Source organism: Pinus tabuliformis, chromosome 7, assembly GCF_031772625.1.
Source record: "Pinus tabuliformis cultivar Carrire ecotype Pingquan chromosome 7, CPIR1, whole genome shotgun sequence".
In the NCBI taxonomy this organism is placed as follows: domain Eukaryota; kingdom Viridiplantae; phylum Streptophyta; class Pinopsida; order Pinales; family Pinaceae; genus Pinus; species Pinus tabuliformis.
In genome coordinates, this window is record NC_142293.1 from 988930343 (window position 1) to 988953491 (window position 23149).

Sequence of the window (23149 nt, forward strand, 5' to 3'; positions counted from 1 at the left end):
AAAAAATAAGAAACAAATACTAAACAATAATACTACATATTAAACTTGTTAAATACTTTAACATAATAAACAATAATACTACACATTACATTTGTTAAATACTTTAACATAATAGCATCTTAATTACTATGGCAAATCTCATTTGATGTATTACTAAAATTCCACAATATTGATCTTCCTAGCTTTTTTATTAATTGCTGCATTCCTTCACCTTCGGTCAATAAATGTAAAGCTCTTTGACATTTTATCAAATCTCCTCGTAAGATGTGAGATGGCGATTAGCGGTGACGTGTGCAGTCACAGTTATGTAAAGCTCTTACACATATTATCTCCCCGTCGCATGTGAGGGCTACGGAATTAGCGGTGATGGAAGCTACAGACAGCAAATTGGACGCACAGCCTCTTTCTGTTGACAGCTTAAGCGTCATAGAATGGTCATCGTCCTCTTTCTGTTCACAGCTTAAGCGTCATAGAATGGTCATCGTCTGTAGGTCTCAAATCCCCGTCAAATGTTGAGAGTCACGTCTCCACTGTTCTCTTCTCCCCTTCTGGCTCCCAACAGGACCTGTACAAAGTCCTCACGCCTGCAGCATCCATTGAAGTTGAAAAAATCTGTCATTTGCCGCTCGCAATATGTGCCCACTATGCCAGAGCCTCGGCCCTCTGTAATTTTCAGAGCTGTGGACGTGATATTGGATGGTTCTTCTTCTTCGTCGACGACTTCTTCTGCGGGTAAGATTCAGCAGGATTCGAACTCAAGTCATGCTGGGGCGGGGGTTCGGGCTGATGGCAGGCGGTTAACAAGGGTCAATGCCAAGGAAAATCGATACGGAGATAATGATAGTTCACTTAGTAAAGACGACGCTCTTCCTTTGCCTATGACATACCCGGGTTCGACTCCTGTGCCCAAAGATGTTATCGATAAAAGACTGCAATGCAATCCAGAGAAAGAGGTTTTTGCTACCTCAATTCATCATTTTCTTTTCTTTCCGCACGAAATTTGTAATGATTTTACCCGTTCAGGCATTATGTGTCATTTTTTCTTCTGATTTACTGCATTGCTTATCACAATGCAAAACTAAAACCTTATCCTGTATATCAAAGTTCACGCTATTAGGTTCATTGCCTTATTACAATTACCGCTAAATTAAAATTTAATAAACGCATTAGAAATAGAGGAGTCGCTGCTCTCTTAAGTGTTGATATAATAGGCTGCTTAGGTTATTTATGTACTGTGAAATGGCTATTTATTTATTTAAAATTTAATAAACGCATTAGAAACAGAGGAGTCACTTCTCTCTTAAGTGGGGATATAATAGGCTGCTTAGGTTATGTACTCTGAAATGGCTATTTATTTATTTTTGTTTCTAGTGATATATACAGCTTGAGTGGCAGTAAACACGTGTTTCCTTCTTCCCTCTAAAATGAAGTTACAAATTCAAATCCATGTATCTAATTATGTTGCTTATGATTTTTTTTCCTTGTAAGTGAATAAAATAAATTCTTCCTTTTGCTTATTAATGATTTGGCATTTGATCGTAGGGACACATTTCTTAATATGTCTCGGATCAGAAATGTTTATGAAACCTTGCGAATCCATCTATATATTTGAGATTTCCGTGGAAAGAAAAGAATCCTTTCCCTTGATATTTATGGCTGCATATTCAGTTTCAATAGTATTAAAACAAAATGCTTATATTCTCAAAAGATCAAAATACTATAAATTTAATGTTTTTGGAGGATTCTAAAGCTCGTCCTCTCCTAAAAGGAAGTATCTTTCCAACTTTTACGCCTCAAACCACATCTGATGATATGTACTTCAAGCCCTGAAGGGCTTAGACCATGATCTGTAATGCTACAATCTACAAAATTATCTCCTCTCATTCTAAATATCGGGGAGCGCCATTCTGAAATTTTTGCCAAGGAAATTCTACAAAACATGTTACAGAACAAAAGTAACAGCTCAGGCTGTGTCTTTATTGAGAGCTGGAAGTAATTCTAAGGAAATTCTAATGCAATATCAAAACTATTTAAATTTCTAATCTCATCCTATGTCACACGGTTCGGGTTCAACAACTATTAGGTTTGATTTAAATTTAAATCTTCTGATAAGGTTTCAATGGGTTTACCATCACGTTCAGCTATATACATTTAGCAATCTATCTATGTGTGTGTGTTATCTTTAAAATGAAATATAACTAAAACTGACCAGCGTAAATCTATCTTAAACCTGGATTTATAAAGCACTAAGAGGGATCAAATTGCCGTCAGAGCTTTTTGGAATAGGCTGTGTCTGAAGTTTTGAATGGTCCTATATTTCCAATGTTCCACCAAGTTTCTAGGATGGGGGGATGCGGGAACAGGGAAACGCATAAGGGGGATGTGTGGGAGCACCCCAAATTTTAGGGAAACTAAGGGGGGACAGGGGGTGTCTATATGAATCAATATTGTATTTGAATCATGTTTATATATATATATATGTATTTGAATCATGTTTATATATTGTATTTGAATCATGTTTATATATATATATATACATGTTTATATCAATATACATGATTCAAATACAATATTGAATAATTGATTCAAATTTCATACATCATAAATGATTCAATGAAATAGAAATAGTAAAATATTGTATATATTGATTTAAATTCATCATTTATTATTCTAGAATCTGATTAGTACTAAGCAAAATAGTAGATACTAAACTTTGAAGATTGCAATAGTAAATTGAAATTACTCAAATTCAAAAATAGTAAAAGGCGACGAATCAAAGACTTGGTATAAGGTCATATGTATCTAGAGTCAAGACTCAAAAGTTAAAACTAAAAATGAGCAATGGACAATGAACCAATGTTATTAGAACCAGATCGATGATTGTGTAATATCCCTTAGGAGAATTTACCCTTAGGGTTAAAAGAGCATATGGAAAATTTGTACCAATGTTACAATATCCCTTTTCAATTTAATGTAGATGACATTGAATGCACAACAATTTAACCAAGTAGATGATTTTACAACAATACCAACAATACATAGCAAGTTACAATTTCACAGTGTCCCTCCTAGGGCAGTTACACTAGTAGGTATTGTTACCACAAAATTTAACAAGGCACTAAGAGGGAAAACCTACAGGACAACTACTAGACTAAGTGACAACAATGGGACAATGACTGTCACCATAGCTAAGGTCCCCTACTCTTTACGGACTTTCACTGATGGGAGGAGTCCCAATATTATTGTGATCCCCTATAATAGATATTCTAGGTTTGAAGGTTCAAGGTGATGGAACTAGAGCTCATTTGAGGAGATGCTCAATAAAGGTACAAGGCTTCAAAGAAGGAAACCAACCTTTAAGAAAAACCCTAGAAAAGAAGGCACAAGACCTAGGATTTTGAGGTTTCTCTATGGTAATAGGTATTTACAAGGTCAAGGTTTGAGAGAAGAAAGGGATTCTTATGATATATTCCAATGAATACTAAGCTCATACAACCCTCAAAGAAGTCCTCAAGGTGAGAGAAAAAGGCCCAAGTTTTCGCTCTTGGAGTAGCACTTGGGGCAAGAGATTTTATGGATGAAACTCAGGCAGATGCCCACCAAACTTGGACCATAGGTAGCCTAGAACCTTAGTTTGATGTTTGGACCCTCGGATTCCTGAAAAATCACCTCCCTAAAATTTTGCTGCAAGCTCTAGATTTTCGCCCTACCTTTAGGGGACTGAAATTTAGGAGGAGAAAGTATGGAGGAAGAGGAGTTTGAGGGCACAAATGTTGGTCTCATGGGTCTCCTGATGATAGAATAGCCTATATAATGCTCCAAATGAGGGCTCTGATGATGGTTCCTTCCTTCCCATGTCTCAAGGATGAGACAAACCTCCTCTAGGCCTTGGATTAGCTGCCATAATATGCTAAGCCAGCTGGGGCACACTGGTCCAAGTGCATCATCTTGCAAATAATGTGGGGCAATGAATAGATTGTTGAGGGTGCCCATGGCATGAAATGATGCTTTAACACATGATGGAGTCCCATGGCTCTCAACGCATCCCCTAGGAGTTTCAATATGATCCTCTGGTGGGTTTGGGCCCCAGTTAAATTGCCCAACGCTTGATGAAACCACTTGCTAATTACATATAAGATCCAATGCGCTTCCTCACTATCATGTACAATAATTCATTACTGCATCTAAGTGAACCAAGATTGTCAATCAAGGGCACATGGAGATTTCATAATGGGCTCCCCTTCCAAACTTGGGGCTTTAAACTTGTAATAGTTTTACCTCCCTAGGTAGGAGTGGCTAATAAACAACCCTATTAGGTGTTCCCAACTCCTAAGGGGAAAGACAAGTCCAAGCTACATCCTTTAATTGATAGGGGTCATGTGCATAATGATGAGATGGATGGGGACAAAGTGGTCTTAAAGCCAAATGCCATGGGTTCAAGGATGGTAATGATGAAGGATGTCCACAGATTAGGGTGTACAGATGTAGGAGGGAGAAATTGTGGATACATGAGTCATCCCGACCTTTGTTTTTCCACCCTTCTACATTACCCTTTTGTCTTTTCTTGATTTCTCTTCGTATTACCTCTCGGGGCTCTAGGAGATGAGAGCATGATGCGTATGATGTAAGCAGTTATTGCCCCCTTAAAGTGGGGCAGTTCATCGACCACCATGGGTTGGGACATGCATGGGTTCATGAATGATGTGGGGGCACTCATGGGGCCCTAGGAACCAGGGTGATGGCCATGATGAAGGGGTAGAGCTCATGTTTGGCTTTTTCCCTATCCCAACCATCTTTTGCATTTGTATAATATTCTTTTCTTTTGTTTCTTGCTTGTGGTCATGATATGCTTTTAACATTCTTTTAGCTGCATCAACCTTCAGGGCAACAGTTCCAGGCTCGACCCAGACATGTGGACAAGGGGAGGGTGCGTACTAGTGCCTTGTGGACCCAGAGAAGGAAGATGACGAAATAGGGCTTGTAATGTGCGGAGGGGAGTGAAAAATGTGAAATGGGAAAACGAGACCGCACTACCAAAATCGGGGTTTCCCAAGTGGTGCCCTTCCTGAAGCCATAAGACAATAGGGGATATCCCATGGGACTAGGATTGAGAATTAGTCCCCCATTTAAGGTGTGGGAACAAAATTACAATCAAAATCCTTCCTTCTTCCAAGTCACCCAATAATCCATGCCCATTATACCCAAGGAAAAACAAGCATATGCACCTGATTGCACAATGAAAAACATATGATTGCCCACCTTCAAACATATGCTCTTGACAAATGGGTGAGGGGACATATGACTAGTTCAGGGAGCGGAGATCAAATGACACAATACATTGGCTACAGCGGTGGTTCTGTCAGGGCTACTGGCTGCCAATAGAAGAGATGTCTAGGAGAAAAATTCTCCTATAGGGTTACCCACCTTTGGTGGACAGGTGCAACATTAAACAATTTAGAAACAATAACACTCTTTTACAAAGATTACAATATCAATTACCCTATCAACAACACAACTCACCAACTTACAAGATCTTTCCATCACTGCTCAATTTGCTTGCACAACTCTGATACCTCTAAAGCTGCTATCTTGTTATCATCAGAGAGCCTTAATGGGCCCCTTTTTGCTACCCATAGATGCCTTAAAGCTTTTGTTGTTGATTCAGATGTTACTGCTCCAACTTACCTTTCTTAGCTCCTTGCTACCCAAGCTCCACTTTACTACTCCAAATGTTACCTTAGATAGGGATTGTTGCCATAAGAAAGTCTTCATATGAGGTCGTAGCCATAGGGTGGCTCACTTAGACCCTCGCTATCTTGAATCGAGCCTCAGAAGATCACTCTGCCACAAAATTAAGCCTATGCTGCCATAGGAAATGCCCTCAAGATAGGCCGTAGCCTTAGATTGAGATTAAGGGGTATTTGCTTGCTCAAAAAGTGCCTCAGAACTAGCACAAGGAACTTCCCTGCCTTAGAATAGTTGCACTGTTACTAGACGTGCCTTAAGATAGCCGTTGTCATAAGCAGGGCTCCAAGTTTAAAGTGCTGTCTCAGATTACTTTAGGGAACGTTACAGGGGTAATCCCCTTCCCAGATCAAGCCTTAGAGTTAACACATTGTCCCAAAACCTTCTTAGGGAATGTCACAGAGTGAGACGTTATTCCAGCATAACCTTGGATTGGCCTACGTCGCCTCAACAGACCTTCTCTCCTCAGTGCCACAAAACCTCGTTGCCACAAATTTAGTTCTTCAGAAACCCTTGATTGTGACAAGCAAATGAATGACGCTTCAGAAATTATGCTAAACAAAACAGAAAGGAGGGATTGGCTAGGGTGGAATCTTTCACCACCGAAACCAATAAGAAAAAGGGGTCTTAAAACCCTCTAAGAGCCTCAACACAAAAATCAGAAATATCCACAATCCATGATGATCAAAATGAATCTCCTCCATCCTTTTATAGATTTCCTTTGGGGTTTTTCCCTCCTAATTTTAAATTTTGAGTGGCTCACAAGTTTCCCTCCATTTGCCCCCAAATTTGACTTCCATTACAAGTTTTCCTCCATTTACCCCAAATTATCTAATGTTACCCCAATAACATTAAATAATGGGTTCCCCCCTTTACAAATGACTATAGCTTATGGGGTTAGATAGGCTACTTCATCCTCCCTTGGGAAATTTAATTAGAAGAGGACATTACAATCCCCCCTTGCCGACATTGCTTGTCCTCAAGCAATTGCTTTGTTGACACATTAATACAATGATCCCAAACATGCCCGAAGAATGCTCCAATATACATTTGTTTTACTATTAGCTTCATTGTCAAACTTTGAAGACTTCAACCTAGTTCCTGTTGGAAAATCAGGGCAAGTGTAGATTACTGTTGATTCTCCTTAGCTTAATAATTACTTGTGAAGTTTATTGTCTTCTTATTACTTGTTTTGGTTCTCTTTCATCAAGCAATTATTAACAATGTAGATACAAGAGACAATACACCAAATGTAGGTTCCATCCAGGGCAAAACCTCACTTCTTGGGGAAAACCTAAAACAATCTCCTTATAGAATTGGATCAAAATGAGACTTTTATGACCCAATGACCAAGTCAACCAACTAGCCACAAGTCAACACAAGATGCTACCTCTTTTCTGCAACTAAGTATTCCTTGCAATCCTTCTTCAACTGTAAACTTTGGATGCTTTTGCAATTAAAATTTACTGCAAGACTCTTGTAGACTTATTATACCTCTCAGACTTCTTGTAATTTCTCTGCAACCTCACTGAAGTTGTTATGTAAAAAAAATGTAATTTGTAAATTATAGTTAAATTAGGGAAAGGGCGCCATCAAAAGATCATGCCCTTTCATGAAAAGGCACGATCGAAAGATCATGCCCTTTCACGAAAAGGCACTCAAGGCCGTATATAAGCTATGGGACCTCTGTGTAAAAATCATCATTCATTTGTCTGTTAGTTGCATAATTCATATTGTCAATGCTCCATTTGGTATCAGAGCATTGAGCAGTCGTTCCTCTACCTGTAACCACATAGTGCACTATTTTGATTTCCATTGCCAAACTGCTATTCTGTCATTTGCAATTCTCTGTTGTCCACTCGTTCACGTGCCGCTCTCCGTCTTGCTGCCATTGACTGTTGTATGCTCCCTGTTTTCCTAGCCGCTGATTCATTCTGACATAACGTTCCTCCCCGACTATCACGCCTTACCGTTTCGTACCCTGTTCGCCACTCCTCGTCGTTCGCTGTTTTTTTTCCTGTCTTTGCATCGTGTTCCTTGTGCATGTTCCCCACATCTGGATCGACAACATCTTTGTCTATTTCCGCTGCCCAAACATCCCCGATCAAACAACTCGCATCCCAGTCACGCCTTTTGGACCCACGTTGCTTCCCCAGCCGTGACCTTTCAATTGCTATAACTCTGTTGGCCACTATTGTAACTTTGGTTGTCATCCTATTCCGTCGCTTTGTTTGACAGTCAACCCCAACGACAACCCTGTCCCTATTGTTTCTGTCTCTTGACCACCCTATCTGCCGAATCATATACTCTGTCCAACCATTTATCTACACGTTTGTGACCCACATTCCCACTCTAATGTTCACTGTCACACCTCTTTCGACAACCACCTGAACCATTGACTCCATTGTCCCGTTCGACGTAGCCATTCGTTGCTTCATCCGTTCGTCTCATCCATTCATAGTTTCATTTTAATTAAAATATATTTTAATAGTTCACCATATTAACATATAGTTGTATAGATATATATTAATATAATTATATAATTTAATTATATTGTTTATATATATGTATATAATGTCAGAAAAAAATTTAAGTTCAAGTTAAAAAGGCAAGTTAAGCTGGATAAATATACACCACCATGTACTCGACCAATGACATCATCAATGACGATGAACAATTTGAACAAAAAAATGATAGATCTTGAGAATAAGGTCACCGAACATGCTAAAGAAATTAAGGAGCTCTAGGGCACAACGAGGAGTATAAAGAATAAGCTCAAGCAAAATCATAATGAATTAAGAGTAGAACACACAATCCTTACAAGTAAGGTTGATTGGAATCATAATGAAGCAATGGCGGCACTGAACCTTATTTGTGAAAAGTTGAAAATTACAATTGATCAAATACCCCATAATAATGAAGCTACTCAACGTCAAGATCCTTCAAATACATCAAATTCAACAGACTCACATCATACCCGTGAATCTCTAAACGCATCTTCCAATCCACAAAATAGTAACACGAATTTTCAAAATATGCAGATTGCGAATCAATACCCAAATATGCAACTCCCGAATCAATACCTCTTCTTCACCCAAATATGAAAATGGAAGGCGAAAGATATGATTGGTATATGTGGTGGAAGAAAATGTCACATGCTATCTGCTGGAGGATTTAAGAGGTTCCAAGGTGTTAAAGAAGAAGAGTTCTCCTCGACACTCACCAGACTACAACAAAAAGGAGATGTGGATGAATATACTAGAGAATGGGAAACTCTAGCTACATGAGTACCTAGGTTATCATAGACTCGTCTTATTCAATCATACATCACAGGACTTAAACCACATCTCCAGGATGAGCTTAAGCTCCATGACATCACCTCTATAGAAGAAGCAAGACAGAAAGCAAAAGCCGTAGAAAAGAAGCTCGAAAGAATACAACTACCAAAAGTTGAAAGAGTATATTCGAGATGAAGATTTCCCCAAACTTCTAACATGGAGAATACAAAGTATGTTCCACCACAACTATGTGAAGGAGGAAAAACTAATTTGGAAGTGCAAAGAATAAAAGAGGGTAAGTGCAAACATTGTGGCGAAAAATGGGATTCTAAACATAAATGTGTTAAGAAAAAGAGACCAAGAACCTGTATATGTGAAGCAAACTATGGTTCAGATAGTGAAGAATCATACATGGAAGAATTTAAAGATTCTCTGCAATTTTCTCCAGAACCAGATAGCGAGAATACTCCTCAAATGTCATTATCAACCATGACAGGTATATCTCAGCTCCAAACATTAAAGTTAAAAGTACATGTCAAAAAGAGCAACGTAATGGTTATGATAGATGCCGACAACACTCATAACCTTTTGGACGCAAATATTGCGAAAGGGTTCAACATCTTCACATATCCAATGCTTAATATGAAAGTGATGGTCGCTGATGGAAAGAAAGTCGAAAAAGTAGGGAAATGCCATAAGGTCAAATCGCAGATTCAGGACTACAATATAGAATCTCCGTTCTACACTATACCACTAGGAGTGGATGTGGTCCTAGGTATCCAATGGCTACAAACCCTAGGCACTTACTCTGCCAACCATCAAAAGCAATTTATAAAGTTTAGATGGGAGGGGAAAAAATACAAGTTATATGGTTTTCAACCCCCTCAAAATAAAATTGTATCATCCTACCAGATGATGAAGCTGATCTGAAAAGGAGCACCAATGTATGTAGTGCAATGTCATCAAATGGAAATGTTGGCTTCAAAATTGGTTAGCGAAGAACCACCTGAAGTTCAAAAATTGATTCAAAAACACAAAAAGGTGTTCCAAGATCTTCTTATGAAGATGCCTCCTGAAAGAGAAATTGAGAACATAATCGAAGTCATGTCGAGGTCAAATTCTGTTAACATCAAGCTGTATGGATATCCACATCATCGAAAAACTAAAATTGAAAGATTAGTCTAGGATCTTTTGAAGTGTGGAATCATCACAAAAAGTAGAAGCCCTTATGCTGCTCTGATGGTTCTAGTCTGAAAGAAGGATGGATCATTTAGACTATGCATAGATTACCGAGGGTTGAACAAGATAACGATTAAGAACAAGTTTATGATTCCTTTTATAGATGAAATGCTAGATGAACTTCATGGAGCTAGGTTCTTTTCAAAATTTGACTTGAGATCTGGATACTACCCAATCAGAATAAGGTTAGAGGACATAGAAAAAACTGCTTTTGAACACATGAAAGTCATTATGAGTTTAAGGTAATGCCTTTGGCTTAATTAATGCTCCAACAACCTTCCAAGCTACCATGAATGAGGTATTTTGTCCATATCTACGGAAATTTGTGCTAGTGTTCTTTGATGACATTCTAATCTATAGTAAAATGTGGAAGGAGCATCTACAACATCTGGAGCAAGTCCTCACTATATTAGAAGAACATCAGTTTTATGCAAAGATGTCCAAATGCACCTTTGGGAAGGAAGAAGTAGAGTACCTCAGACACATAATATCCAAGGAAGGAGTAAAAGTAGATCCTAATAAGATCAAAGCTATAAAAGAATGGCCCAAACTGACTAACATCACCAAATTAAGAGGATTCTTAAGGTTGACCAGATTCTATTTAAGGTTTATTTGAAAGTATGCTCATGTAATTGTACCCTTAACAAACCTTCTAAAGAAGAACTCATTTCGATGGGATGATCAGGCAAAAAAGTGTTTTGAAAAGCTAAAGGAAATTATGTCTAATGCACCTGTATTAGCAACTCCATACTTTTCAAAGCCATTTGTAATTGAATGTGACGCTTCAGGTTTTGGAATTGGAGCAGTGTTGATGCAAGAGGCCATCCAATAACATTTGAAAGTAGGAAGCTCAATAAGCAGGAATGCCTAAAGTCTACATACAATAAGGAAATGCTTTCCATTATGCATACCCTAGCCAAGTGGAGACAATATATCTTGGGAAGTAAGTTTCTAATACGAACAGACCATAATAGTCTTCAACACCTCCTCCAACAAAAAATACTTTCTATAGAACAACAAAAGTGGATTGAAAAAATTGCTGCCTTTGGCGTTGAAATATTACATAAAAAGGGGAAAGACAACGTAGTAGCAGATGCTTTGTACAGAAAAGATGAAGAGTCATCATTACTTGCAATCTCGGTTGTAGTCCCAGAATGGCTTAATGAAATTTGAAGTGAGTATGCAAAAGATCTAGAAACATGTGCTATAATCAATAATCTTGCTTAGAATTCAAAATTCAAATGGAAAAATGATATTCTTTGGTATAAAGGAAGGATTTACCTAAGCCCAAATTCCAAATTTAAGTCCAAGGTTCTTAAGGAGTCCCATGATTCACTATCAACAGGACATGTAGGGTTCTTTAAAACCTACTATAATGCATGCCAGTCATTTTTTTGGAAATGGATGAATAATGAAATTCAAAGATATGTAGCGGAGTGTGATCAATGCCAGAGAAATAAGAATGAGAACATTATGACACACGATCTGCTCCATCCCTTAAATATTCCAAACCAAAAGTGGGAAGAAATATCAATGGACTTTATCTAAGGGCTACACGTGTCAGATGGAGAAGACAAATCCCCATAATAGTCGACAGACTCACCAAGTATGCACACTTCATAGGGATGAAGAAATTAGACTCAACAAAACAAATTGCGGAGATATTTTGCAAGAATGTCTACAAACTACACGGGTTTCCCAAGATCATTGTCAGCGATAAAGACGCCAAATTTAACAGGAATTTCTAGAAGGAATTTTTCAAACATATCAGAACATACCGCAACATGAGTTCAACATACCACCCTCAGACAAACGGTCAAACAAAAGTTGTCAATAAATGTTTAGAAGCTTACCTTTGTTGTTATGCGACAAACTAACAAAATAAATGGGCTCAATGGTTACACCTTACCCAGTGGTGGTACAATTCTACTTATCACACTTCAATGAAAATGACTCCATTTCAAGCTCTGTATGATTATGAGCCTCCTAAATGGAAGGATTTTGCCGTTATTGATACAAAACTTGCAACAATTAAAATCAATAGAAGAAACCCAAAAAGTCTTCCAAGCACTAAAGGAAAATCTAAATATTGCAAAAAATTGTATGAAGCAACAGTCTGAACGAAACATAATAGAGAGAGAATTCGAGGTTTGAGAATGGGTGTATGTTAACTGCAAGCCTACAAGTAATTGTCCTTAAAACAGAAAGGAAAAAACAAATTAGCACCAAAGTTCTATGGACGTACCAGATTAACAAAAAAATAAGCCAAGTAGCCTACAACTTAAACCTTTCTAATAAAAGTCATGTTCACAACGTCTTCCATATATCTTGCCTTAAAAAAACACTTGGCAAACACCAAGCAACACAGACAACACCCTCGACATTAGATGATGAAGGGAAGATCATTTTAGAACTAGAAGGAATCATCACTACTAGGGAAAAGAAATTGCGATCACGAGTAATAAAAGAGTACCTTATTAAATGGAAGAATCTTTCAGAAGAAGAAGCCTTTTGGGAGACAAAAGCATTTCGTTAACAACACCCATCGGTATGTATGCTTTGAAGATAAAACATCTTTTCAAGAAGAAAACAATGTTATGTAAAAGTTGTAATTTGTAAATTATAGTTAAATTAGGGAAAGGGCACGATTAGAAGATCACGCCCTTTCACGAAAAGGCACCCAAGGCCGTATATAAGCCAGGGGCCCTTTGTGTGTGTGTATATATATATATATATATATACGCCCTTTCACGAAAAGGCACCCAAGGCCGTATATAAGCCAGGGGCCCTTTGTGTGTGTGTATATATATATATATATATATATATATATATATAAGTAAGGTTTATATCTGTTAATTGCAGAATTCATATTGTCTGTGCTCTAGAAGCTCTTGGACCCCTATGATCTATCTGTAACCTTTTTCAAACCTTCTCGGACCTTGCAACTTGACTGCACCTTCGGATCTCTAACCTTGACTGCACCTTCGGATTTGTAACCTTGACTGCACCTTCGGACTTGTTATCTTCACTGTACCTTCGGACCTGTTATCTTGTCTGCACCTTCGGACCTGTTATCTTGTCTGCACCTTCGGACCTATAACCTGACTGTAATCTCGAACTAATCAGACTTTAAGATTAGGAGAGACTTCTTGTATTTGATCTTCTTATTCTTTTTGTTCTTCGTTTTCTTCTACTTGCTTAACTTAACTGCAAATATTATGTTCCCAAAAGGATCCGAGTAGGCTCCAATATATTTTAGATTTGTGTGATGAGTAGACATGTTTAAGCAGCCGACATGATCAAGATTAGGTCGACATGTGCAAAGGTTTGTATGCCAACTTGTAGAGTCTATTTCAGGTTGACTTTGTAGAGTTATTTTTATTTCTTTTCTTTTAGTTGACTTGTAGCTAGACGCTGACTCAACAATATACCAAAAATGATTTTGACTTATGACAAACCTAAAGGCATGCAATGGATATCTTGACCTATCAAGCATGAAACCCATGCTTCATAAACCAATGACTAATTTTCTTTTCTTCTTTACATCATATATTCATAATGACTTAAAGACATTTATGAGACCAAACCTAGTTACTTTTCCAACACTCCCTCATAACTAGGGAGGTATTCATATCACTCAATAGGTCCATTTCAAATTGAAATATTCTCATAAGAAGGGATCCATATTGATAAGCATCACTCATCATAGCCAGCATTTTCACATTACCCAAGGCCTTGATAGGTACATTCTATCTCTCACAAGATCAAAGCACAATGCTGGGAGGCATTCCATAAGACACCAAATTGCCTCATCATGGTACATACTCCATTTAGGATACCAGAGTAATCCTACCACCAGGCCGTTCTTATCCGTGTAACTTAGGATCGTCATCCTAATCCATCACATTTGTTCAAATGCTTAACCTATCCAACATTCTCCTTATCCATATTCATTTACTTGACCTAGTTAATAGGTCCTACTTCATAAAAGTACCTGACACAAGGAGAACCAAACAAGTCATCATTCTCCCTATCCATGATGCATGCACTAGACTTACAACTGTTAGTCCTGGTCTAGTACATGACATAGGGAGAACCAATGTCCAACCATACTCCCTCTTAGTCAGACCGGACATCCTTATTCTCTTTGTAATCAAAGAATATATCTTGCGCCTATTCAAGGAGACTCCTTTTACTCCCTCTCAAACCTAGAGGAGATTCCAACTTCAAAGTCATTGCCACGAGTCCTTTACCTTGTCTTTCATAACAACTCCAACTATCAGTTCTTTATAGCTGACATGGTTCCCTCTTCCCCTCACATCCTATTGTACAAAGCATGCTACCCTTCACAGTACACGGATCATGGAGCCATCTTCTCATGATAGATTCTGGTCATCCATCGTGTACATCACTTTCCTCTCAATTTTAACTTCTTCATAAAAGTGATCTCCCTTCTAGACCTTCAGGTTATCTTCTTCTATTACTACCTTCCAAATCCCAAGATGAGCACAACTTGATCTTTATAGATGCTAGGTACCAGATGTTGAGCTTTTCCCTCATTATCTGTTAAAATTGGAAACTAGGGCCAAACTCCATGTGGGTCATCTTATTAATGGCAGTTGATATTTTTCTTGGATCCCTTTCATGGAGAGGTGTAGGATTGATCTAAAGATCATCTGATTCCGATGAGTATTCATGGAGATATGAATTTGTTTGTGTTATTGGACAATTCGTCAAGGTCGGCCAACAACCAAACAAACCCCACTTGTGCTCAATGTTTTAGTATAAATAGAGGTGGCCTTCAAGTCATTTCTACACACTCACTTGGGATCTCTTCCTCTTTACTTGTCTTTGGGTTTTAGTAGGAGGAGAGATCCTAAGGGATAATGCTACCCTGATGGAGAAAGGATCTATGCTGCCCTAATAGAGATCTACGTTGCCCTAATGAAGAAGCCCTAGACGCAGAAAGGAAGGAAGATCTAGAATGGTGAAGGAAGCCTACATAACGCAGCAAGCAAAGATCTAATTGTTGGTCTAAAAGAAACCCTATCCGCTGTCCTAAAAGGCACCTATACGAACCCTAGGGAGAGAGACCTATACGCTGATCAAAAGAGCCCTAGCCACAGTTTTGTTCGTGCCCTAGTCACAGTCCATATATGCCCTAACTACTGGCCTTATTTCGCACTAAGATGTTGCCCTGCATCCGCAATTTAAGAAGACTCTTATATGCTGGAAATAAGAGGCCTTATCTCCCTAAACGCAGTCCTCTATTACGCTATCTCAAGAGGCCTTTATGCTGCCCTAATCGCAATCCTCAAAGGCAGTGAATGAGAGTTCTATGCAGTAAGTATACGCTAGAAAGGGGAGCCCTTAACGCAGTCAAAAAGAAGACTATTCAAGCATGCCTTAGCCGCAACCATGGAGGAGTCTTTCCTTAGCTAAAAGATGCCTAATATGACCTCAGATTTGGACAACAACAACATAAAGCTTCAGGTAGATGAGGAAGCTCTGAAAGTGGTTTGTATGACATGGAGAAGAGTGCTGAAGGGTATACGTTGAAGTCTGTCCAGCAAGGCAGCATATGTTAGAATTGTGTTGATAATAGTACAGTCACTTGGATGGAGAAAGGGGTGTGAACTTGATGAAGATTATGAACAGTAAATTCTATGAGAGAAATCACTGTGTTGAAGACCTTGGTTGGAAACCTTTGGAGCAACAAAGCGGACTGTTAGAGGGCAGATTGATATAGGCCTATGTTCAGTGACATTGGTGGAACTTCGTCATTAATAGAAGGCAGATTGAAGAGTTGACCGTATGAAGGTACAAACCTCCTAGTGAGCAGCAGAGGAAGATTGTGTGTTAGGCCGCAGGCCATAACACCACAGTCAATATTTCGTATGTGATCCAAAATGAATTTTGGATAGGCTTCTAAGTCTAAGTGTTCCTCACAGAGGAAAATGAAAGTCTAAGGATGCTCCTGGAAATAGTCCCATTGCGTAGATCTTTTCATTCTGAATCTACTGCAATTTGAATGGGCTAAAACGGACCTCGGATGCAAAAGTTATCGCAGAAAGAAGTTGCCCTTTGTCCTTTAAAAAAGAGGCAAAATCTTCAAAAAATTGGCCTAAAAGGCTTTATAAAGGAAAATCGCATTGGAATGGTCCAAGAGGCGGACTTAAAGCGGAGGTGGAAGAGACCCCCGATTACCGATCCTCGACATATTGGGTCGGAGGCAGGCATATGCAAATAATATAAGGAAAGGACCCCGGCCGATGCGACATTGCGATCGCCGATATTGGCGTCAGCGATGCTATGAGATAGGGGAAGGAACCCCGGGACTATGCCACATGCGATTGTCGATCCGGGGCGTGCGATCTTAGTCATCGGATCGGAAATGAGATCAACGGCTAGGATTAAATTGGCGGTTAGGAGATCGGCGATCCTCGACACAAAGGGCCGATGCGATAGCGATATGCGATGCGATCTGGACCGTCCGATCAGGGATCAGATCAACGATCTAGATTAAATCGGCGATCCCCGATAGCAGGGCTAATGCGATTGCGATTGCGATAAGCGATAAGGGCCGGACCCGATGGGGATTATAAGCCCGATTACATAATTTTTGAAGTCCGGGAATTCAGAGTTTTCAATGTATTCCTGTGTATTTGGGGTTTTGGCCAATCCGCCTATGCAATGCAATATGCGACTAATGGCGGACCCGAAAGGTTTATAAAGGCAGCCCTATAAATTATGAGTTCCGTGGTAAGCGGGATTTCGGGCAGGCCTCAGGCGGTAAGTGGTATTGGATGGGCTCCGCCCGAACCCATACACTGGTCGACACATGGCATGGTGCAGGAGAGAGAAAACCGCCTTTTCGGGCGGGTAATCTCTGTGCACTTAAGCCACCTGAAACGGACTGTCAGCCGTTGGATCGAAGATCACGCAGATCAATGGTGGGCTTGTGATAGCCATAAAAGGCGGACCTGAAAGGGTTTATAGGGGCGATTTCATAATGTTTGAAGTCCGGATTTCACGCTCGATAGTGTATTTTCGGAAAAATCTGTGTATTGGATTTTTGATTTTTCTCCATTTTCAGGCTTTTGCCTCAGGGAAGGTCCCGAATCCTTTGTAATGGCCCTTGATCACTATGCCACGCTGCAAGTGGGTGTTTTTGCAGACAATGATGCGTTTGAAAGCCACAGAGCCAGATGGCCAGTCGAACAGATAACGCGCAGGGAAGTCGCAGGGCTGCAGAGGGATGATAACACGCAGAGAAACGGCTGGGGAAGCCGGAGAGCCGAGAAAATGCCTCAAAGGAGCCAGAAGGCCCAATTGACAAAGGGGTTGGTGAGAGCTGGAGGTCGTTGAAGGAGAACTAAGAGAGCGATAATCTCAGAGAGCACGATTGATAGGCAGCAAAGCTGCTAAAGGTCGCTGGAAGGTTGCTAAAGGTCGCTTGGAGGTTGAGTGAACCATTGATGCACGCAGTGGCTGAGAGAGAGCTCAGAGAAGCCAGACCCAGAGCTAAGAGCCAAGAGTCAGAGCTAGAGCCGAGAGCCAGAGCCAGAGCCAGAGCAAGAGCCAGAGCCAGAAAGTCGAGAGCTTAAGAGCCAAGGATGAGAGGGTGTTCTAAGCCCATTGTTTCTGTGTAAAGCAGTGGAGTTGAGTGTGGAGCTTGTAAAAGAACTGATGCCCTAATCCCAAAGAGCCTAGTCGAGTTGCTAGAGCTCAAGGAGACGTAGCTTAAGAGTTTTGGGTGAACTCCAAATTAATATTGCTGTTATGTGTGCTGTTTTATTGTTGCATCTTGCTGCTATGCGTGTGTTGCTTATTTGCTGCTTTACTTACTGTCATAAGTATTTTATACCAGCATAAGCAAGTGAACTTATAACACATACCTATGTTCAAGTACATTATTAATTCTGCATTGGTTAATCAATAAATATTGAGAATATTTAAGCTTTGGAAGTGGGAGAGGTTCTTGTAAGCTCACAAGAAGCCTTTAGTGCCCTATTTTCAGATCAGGTGGTATCAGAGCTCGAGATCGATTAACCCCACCTTCAAAGAAGGTTATATCAGAATGCTTGATTGACAGAGCAAAGATTGCTTGTCTGAAAGGTGTTTAAATAGTCAGAGGTTGATTGTATGCTTGTTTGCAGACTGACTATTGTTTGAGTTTGCAGAGGTGAAGGGAAAGCTATTGATAGCTCAGTCCAGAAAGGACAAGAAGGAAGAAGGGTTGAAGGCATTCTTCTCATCCCAAAGGACCTCAAGGCAATCCTTGAAGCACAAGAGGTTTGTTGCAAAAGATTGCTTAGATAAGCTCTTTATTATTCTTGTTTGAAGTTCTTTCGTTCATTGGCATAATGACTACTTCTACAAGTGAGTCCTCAAATTCTTCTTTCTGCACAAAAGTCTTTGATGAAGACATGAAGCAAGACTTGTTCATCATGATGGACAAGGTGAGAGAAATGTATGAGGATGGAAGGAAGAGCAGCATACTTAGAGAGCAGTTGAATTCCGTGGAGGAAGAGAAGCAGATGCTTTTTGACAAATTGCAGGAAATGAAGAGGCAACTTCATATTGCAAATATGAACCTGAAAAGGATGCATGAGTTGGAGTCACAACTCTTTGTTGCCAAAGAAGCCTTGGTCAAGTATTAGCTTGAAGAAGAGGTAAACCATTCCAGTTTGTCTTCATATTCTTCTAAGAATGCTTATATTGGTTCTTTTTAAAAACATACTAGAGGCATAGGTTCCAAGCTAATGTCCAAGATGGGCTATGAAGGAAAAGGCTTGGGTAAACATGCACAAGGTATTGTTGAGCCAATAATAGTTGAGGAAAGGCCTAAGTATTTGGGTCTTGGTCATGGAGAGTCTTATGGAGAAAGTTCCAAGCTGCCATGAAGGCCATTGAAACAACGCCAAGAAGGAGTTGCATTGCAGGTCGTCTACCTCAAGAGTGTGAAGATTGTATTCAGGAGGAATGCAATAGCTTGAAGCATCATTTGCAGGATGCAGGTGTTCAGAAGCACACACTTGAACCAAAGAGTTGTGGAAACTCTGACAGCCTTGAAGAGATTGATGGTGTTCCAAAGGAGCCACTTCTTCATTCAATTCACCTCCTCATGTAGGCAATAAAGGTGAAAGAGAAAGGTATAAATCTGGTTCTAAACATATTCCCTTTGATTATGTAAAGCATGGTAAATTTCCATATAAGCATTGGAAAATAATTGCATGTTCCTTTTGTGGTTTGGATAACCATCATGTTTCTAGATGTTGGAAGAGAATGACCACATACAGGGAACTTTTGAAGGAAAGGAAGTAAGAAGCCAAAGGTCCATTGGACAAGGCGAATCACGCTGTCAAGAGGATGCACATGTGTTGCACTTACTGTCATAAGCAAGGGCATCTTGCTGAAAGATGTTGGACTCTGAATCCAGAAATGCTTCCACAAAAGCTGAAGAAAGTGGAAAGAGAAGATGGCAGAAATGGAAAGGAAGTTTCCATGAATGATGTGTCTCAGGATGATTCACATGTTGATGCTGATGTGCAGACAAAGGGAAGACCTTTGAAATGGATTGGTAAGAAATGGCTAGAGTTCTTATCCAATTAAGATTGCATGTCTATTGATGCATCTATTTGCATTTCTTTGTTAATGGAATGCAAGTTGCAGGTTTCTACCAAGAAGGTGAATGGAAAAGTTGAGTAGGAGGCTCACTTTGTTGCTGCAACATTATATTTCATTTCAGCTTCGAAAGTACAATGTGCTTAAGTGAAAGTTGAAGGATGAAATGCATGCATGAGCATGAGGTGCATGAACACAGGGATGTTGATGTTTTCCTTGTATTTGAACATGTATGTGTAACTAACTTGAAACGCTGATTGCTTTAAACATGCATGTAATATTGACTTGAGAAAAGTTGATTCGGTCTCCAAGATGGAGATAATGATGAAGTGTTTCATCTTTTTAAAAAGAGTCCTAATGGTCTTTTCTACATGCCTGACTTGAAGGGTCATTTGTTTTAAAGGCATGTTTTGTGGCTTGTTATTTAGTCCATCATTTGTATGCAGATGTAAGACATGGAGGTGTTCACAAGATGTGAAATCTGTTTCTTTCGTGAAGCAGGATTTTAGTCCATCCAGTTGTTGTCTGTGTTTCTGTTGTTGTTAACAGTTGTTGTTGACAACGTTTCAAACAGGTACAAATGAAAGTTTTTGTGAAGTAGATGTACTTCACATTTGTTTGAGCCACCTTGGATCAATGATCAAGGCAGAGAAGTTCAAACTACCTTCTATGACCATCTCAGCAGGAGTTCTACAGGAAGGCAAGGAGGAAGGTAGTTCTTCCCAAGAGGACCAGCACATCCAGGAAGGAAAGTGGTCAAAGGCTTTGGTTCAGAGGCACTATGCAAGGCAAGTGTGTGGAGGCTGAAAGAAGAGGGTGCTGTTACTCTCATTTACTGTTCAAATCAGTATATTAATCTTTTGGAGACCAAAAGTTCTTTAGTGGGAAGGCGTGATCCAAAATGGATTTTGGATAGACTTCTAAGTCTAAGTGTTCCTCATAGAGGAAAATGAAAGTCTAAGGATGCTCTTGGAAATAGTCTCATTGCGTAGATCTTTTCATTTTGAATCTATTGCAATTTGAATGGGCTAAAACGGACCTCGGATGCAGAAGTTATCGCAGAAAGAAGTTGCCCTTTGTCCTTTGAAAAAGAGGCAAAATCTTCAAAAAAATGGCCTAAAAGGCTTTATAAAGGAAAATCGCATCGAAATGGTCCAAGAGGCGGACTTAAAGCGGAGGCGGAAGAGACCCCCAATTACCGATCCTCGACATATCGGGTCGGAGGTAGGCATATGCAAATAATATAAGGAAAGGACCCCGGGCCGATGCGACATTGCGATCGCCGATATCAGCGTCGGCGGATCGGTGTCGGCGATGCTATGAGATAAGGGAAGGAACCCCGGGACTATGTGATATGCGATTGCCGATCCGCGGCGTGCGATCTCATCCGTCGTATCGGAAATGAGATCAACGGCCAGGATTAAATCGGCGGTCGGGAGATCGGCGATCACTGACACAAAGGGCCAATGTGATAGCGATATGCGATGCGATTTGGACCGTCCGATTGGGGATCAGATCAACGGTCCAGATTAAATTGGCGATTGGCGATGGACAATCCCTGATAGCAGGGCTAATGCAATTGCGATTGCGATAAGCGATAAGGGCCGGACCCGATGTGGATTATAAGCTTGATTACATAATTTTTGAAGTTCGGGAATTCGGATTTTTCAATGTATTCCTATGTATTTGGGGGTTTTGGCCAATCCGCCTATGCGATGCGATATGCAACTAATGGCAGACCTGAAAGGTTTATAAAGGGAGCCCTATAAATTTTGAGTTCCGTGGTAAGCGGGATTTTGGGCGGGCCTCAGGTGGTAAGTGGTATTGGACGGGCTCCACTCGAACCCATACACTGGCCGACCCGTGGCAAGGCGCAGGAGAGAGAAAACCGCCTTTTCGGGTGGGTAATCTCCGTGCACTTAAGCCACTCAAAACAACTGTCAGCCGTTGGATCGGAGATCACGCAGATCAACGGTGGGCTTGCGATAGCCATAAAAGGCAGACCTGAAAGGGTTTATAGGGGCGATTTCATAATGTTTGAAGTCCAGATTTCACGCCCGATAGTGTATTTTCGGAAAAATCTTTGTGTATTGGATTTTTCTCCATTTTCAGGCTTTCGCCTCAGGGAAGGCCCCGAATCCTTTGTAACGGCCCCTGATCACTGTGCCACGCTGCAAGCGGGCGTTTTTGCCGACAATGATGTGTTTGAAAGCCACAAAGCCGCAGAGCCAGATGGCCAGTCGAACAGACAATGCGCAGGGAAGCTGCAAGGCCGCAGAGGGATGATAACATGTAGAGAAACGACTGGGGAAGCGGGAGAGCCAGGAAAATGCCTCAAAGGATCCAGAAGGCCCAATTGACAGAGGGGTTGGCGAGAGCTGGAGGTCGCTGAAGGAGAACTGAGAGAGCGATAATCCCAGAGAGCACGATTGACAGGCAACAAAGCTGCTAAAGGTCGCTTGGAGGTCGAGGGAACCATTGATGCACTTAGTGGCCGAGAGAGAGCTAAGAGAAGCCAGAGCCAGAGCTGAGAGCCAAGAGCCAGAGCCAGAAAGCCGAGAGCTAGAGCCAGAAAGCCGAGAGCTTCAAAGCCAGGGATGAGAGGGTGTTCTAAGCCCATTGTTTCTGTGTAAAGCAGTGGAGTTGAGTGTGGAGCTTGTAAAAGAACTGATGCCCTAATCCCAAAGAGCCTAGTCGAGTTGACTGGAGCTCAAGGAGATGTAGCCCAAGAGTTTTGGGTGAACTCCAAATTAATATTGCTGTTATGTGTGTTGTTTTATTGCTGTATCTTGCTGCTATGCGTGTGTTGCTTATTTGCTGCTTTACTTACTGTCATAAGTATTTTATACCAGCATAAGCAAGTGAACTTACAACACATAATGGTTTTAAAACAAATATAAGCATACACCTATGTTCAAGTACATTATTAATTCCGCATTGGTTAATCAATAAATGGGAATATTTAAGCTTTGGAAGTGGGAGAGGTTCTTGTAAGTTCACAAGAAGCCTTTAGTGCCCCATTTTCAGATCAATATGAGTATTTATGTGCTCAGATCATTAGCAAAATATATATGGAGCTGTCATGCTGCTGAAGCCATTAGAGGACTGTTTAATGCTACTGTAATATAAGATGGACAAAGCTAGTGTCATGGGTTGGTTCAACTGATAAGGAGCAACATGATGATGTAAGGGTCTCACCTTGAAGGACCTTATGCTGCAAATCAATTGAAGATTGAAGGCTGCTCTCTGAGCTGCAGTCC

The 23149-nt window shown here is 40.3% G+C and overlaps 1 protein-coding gene across 3 annotated transcripts in view; it reads left to right on the forward strand.

Moving 5' to 3' along the window:
- Window positions 1-258: 258 nt before the first annotated feature.
- SCO2 (protein disulfide isomerase) overlaps window positions 259-23149 on the forward strand; it is a 242937-nt gene continuing 220046 nt past the window's right edge. For 2 of the 3 annotated variants that reach the window (XM_089459281.1, XM_089459279.1), the window contains exon 1: window positions 259-953. In XM_089459281.1, coding sequence (XP_089315407.1) covers window positions 510-953 — 444 coding nt within the window. In that variant the 5' untranslated portion in view covers window positions 259-509. The remainder of the gene's footprint in view (window positions 954-23149) is intronic. The other variant, XM_089459280.1, reaches the window with a different exon arrangement.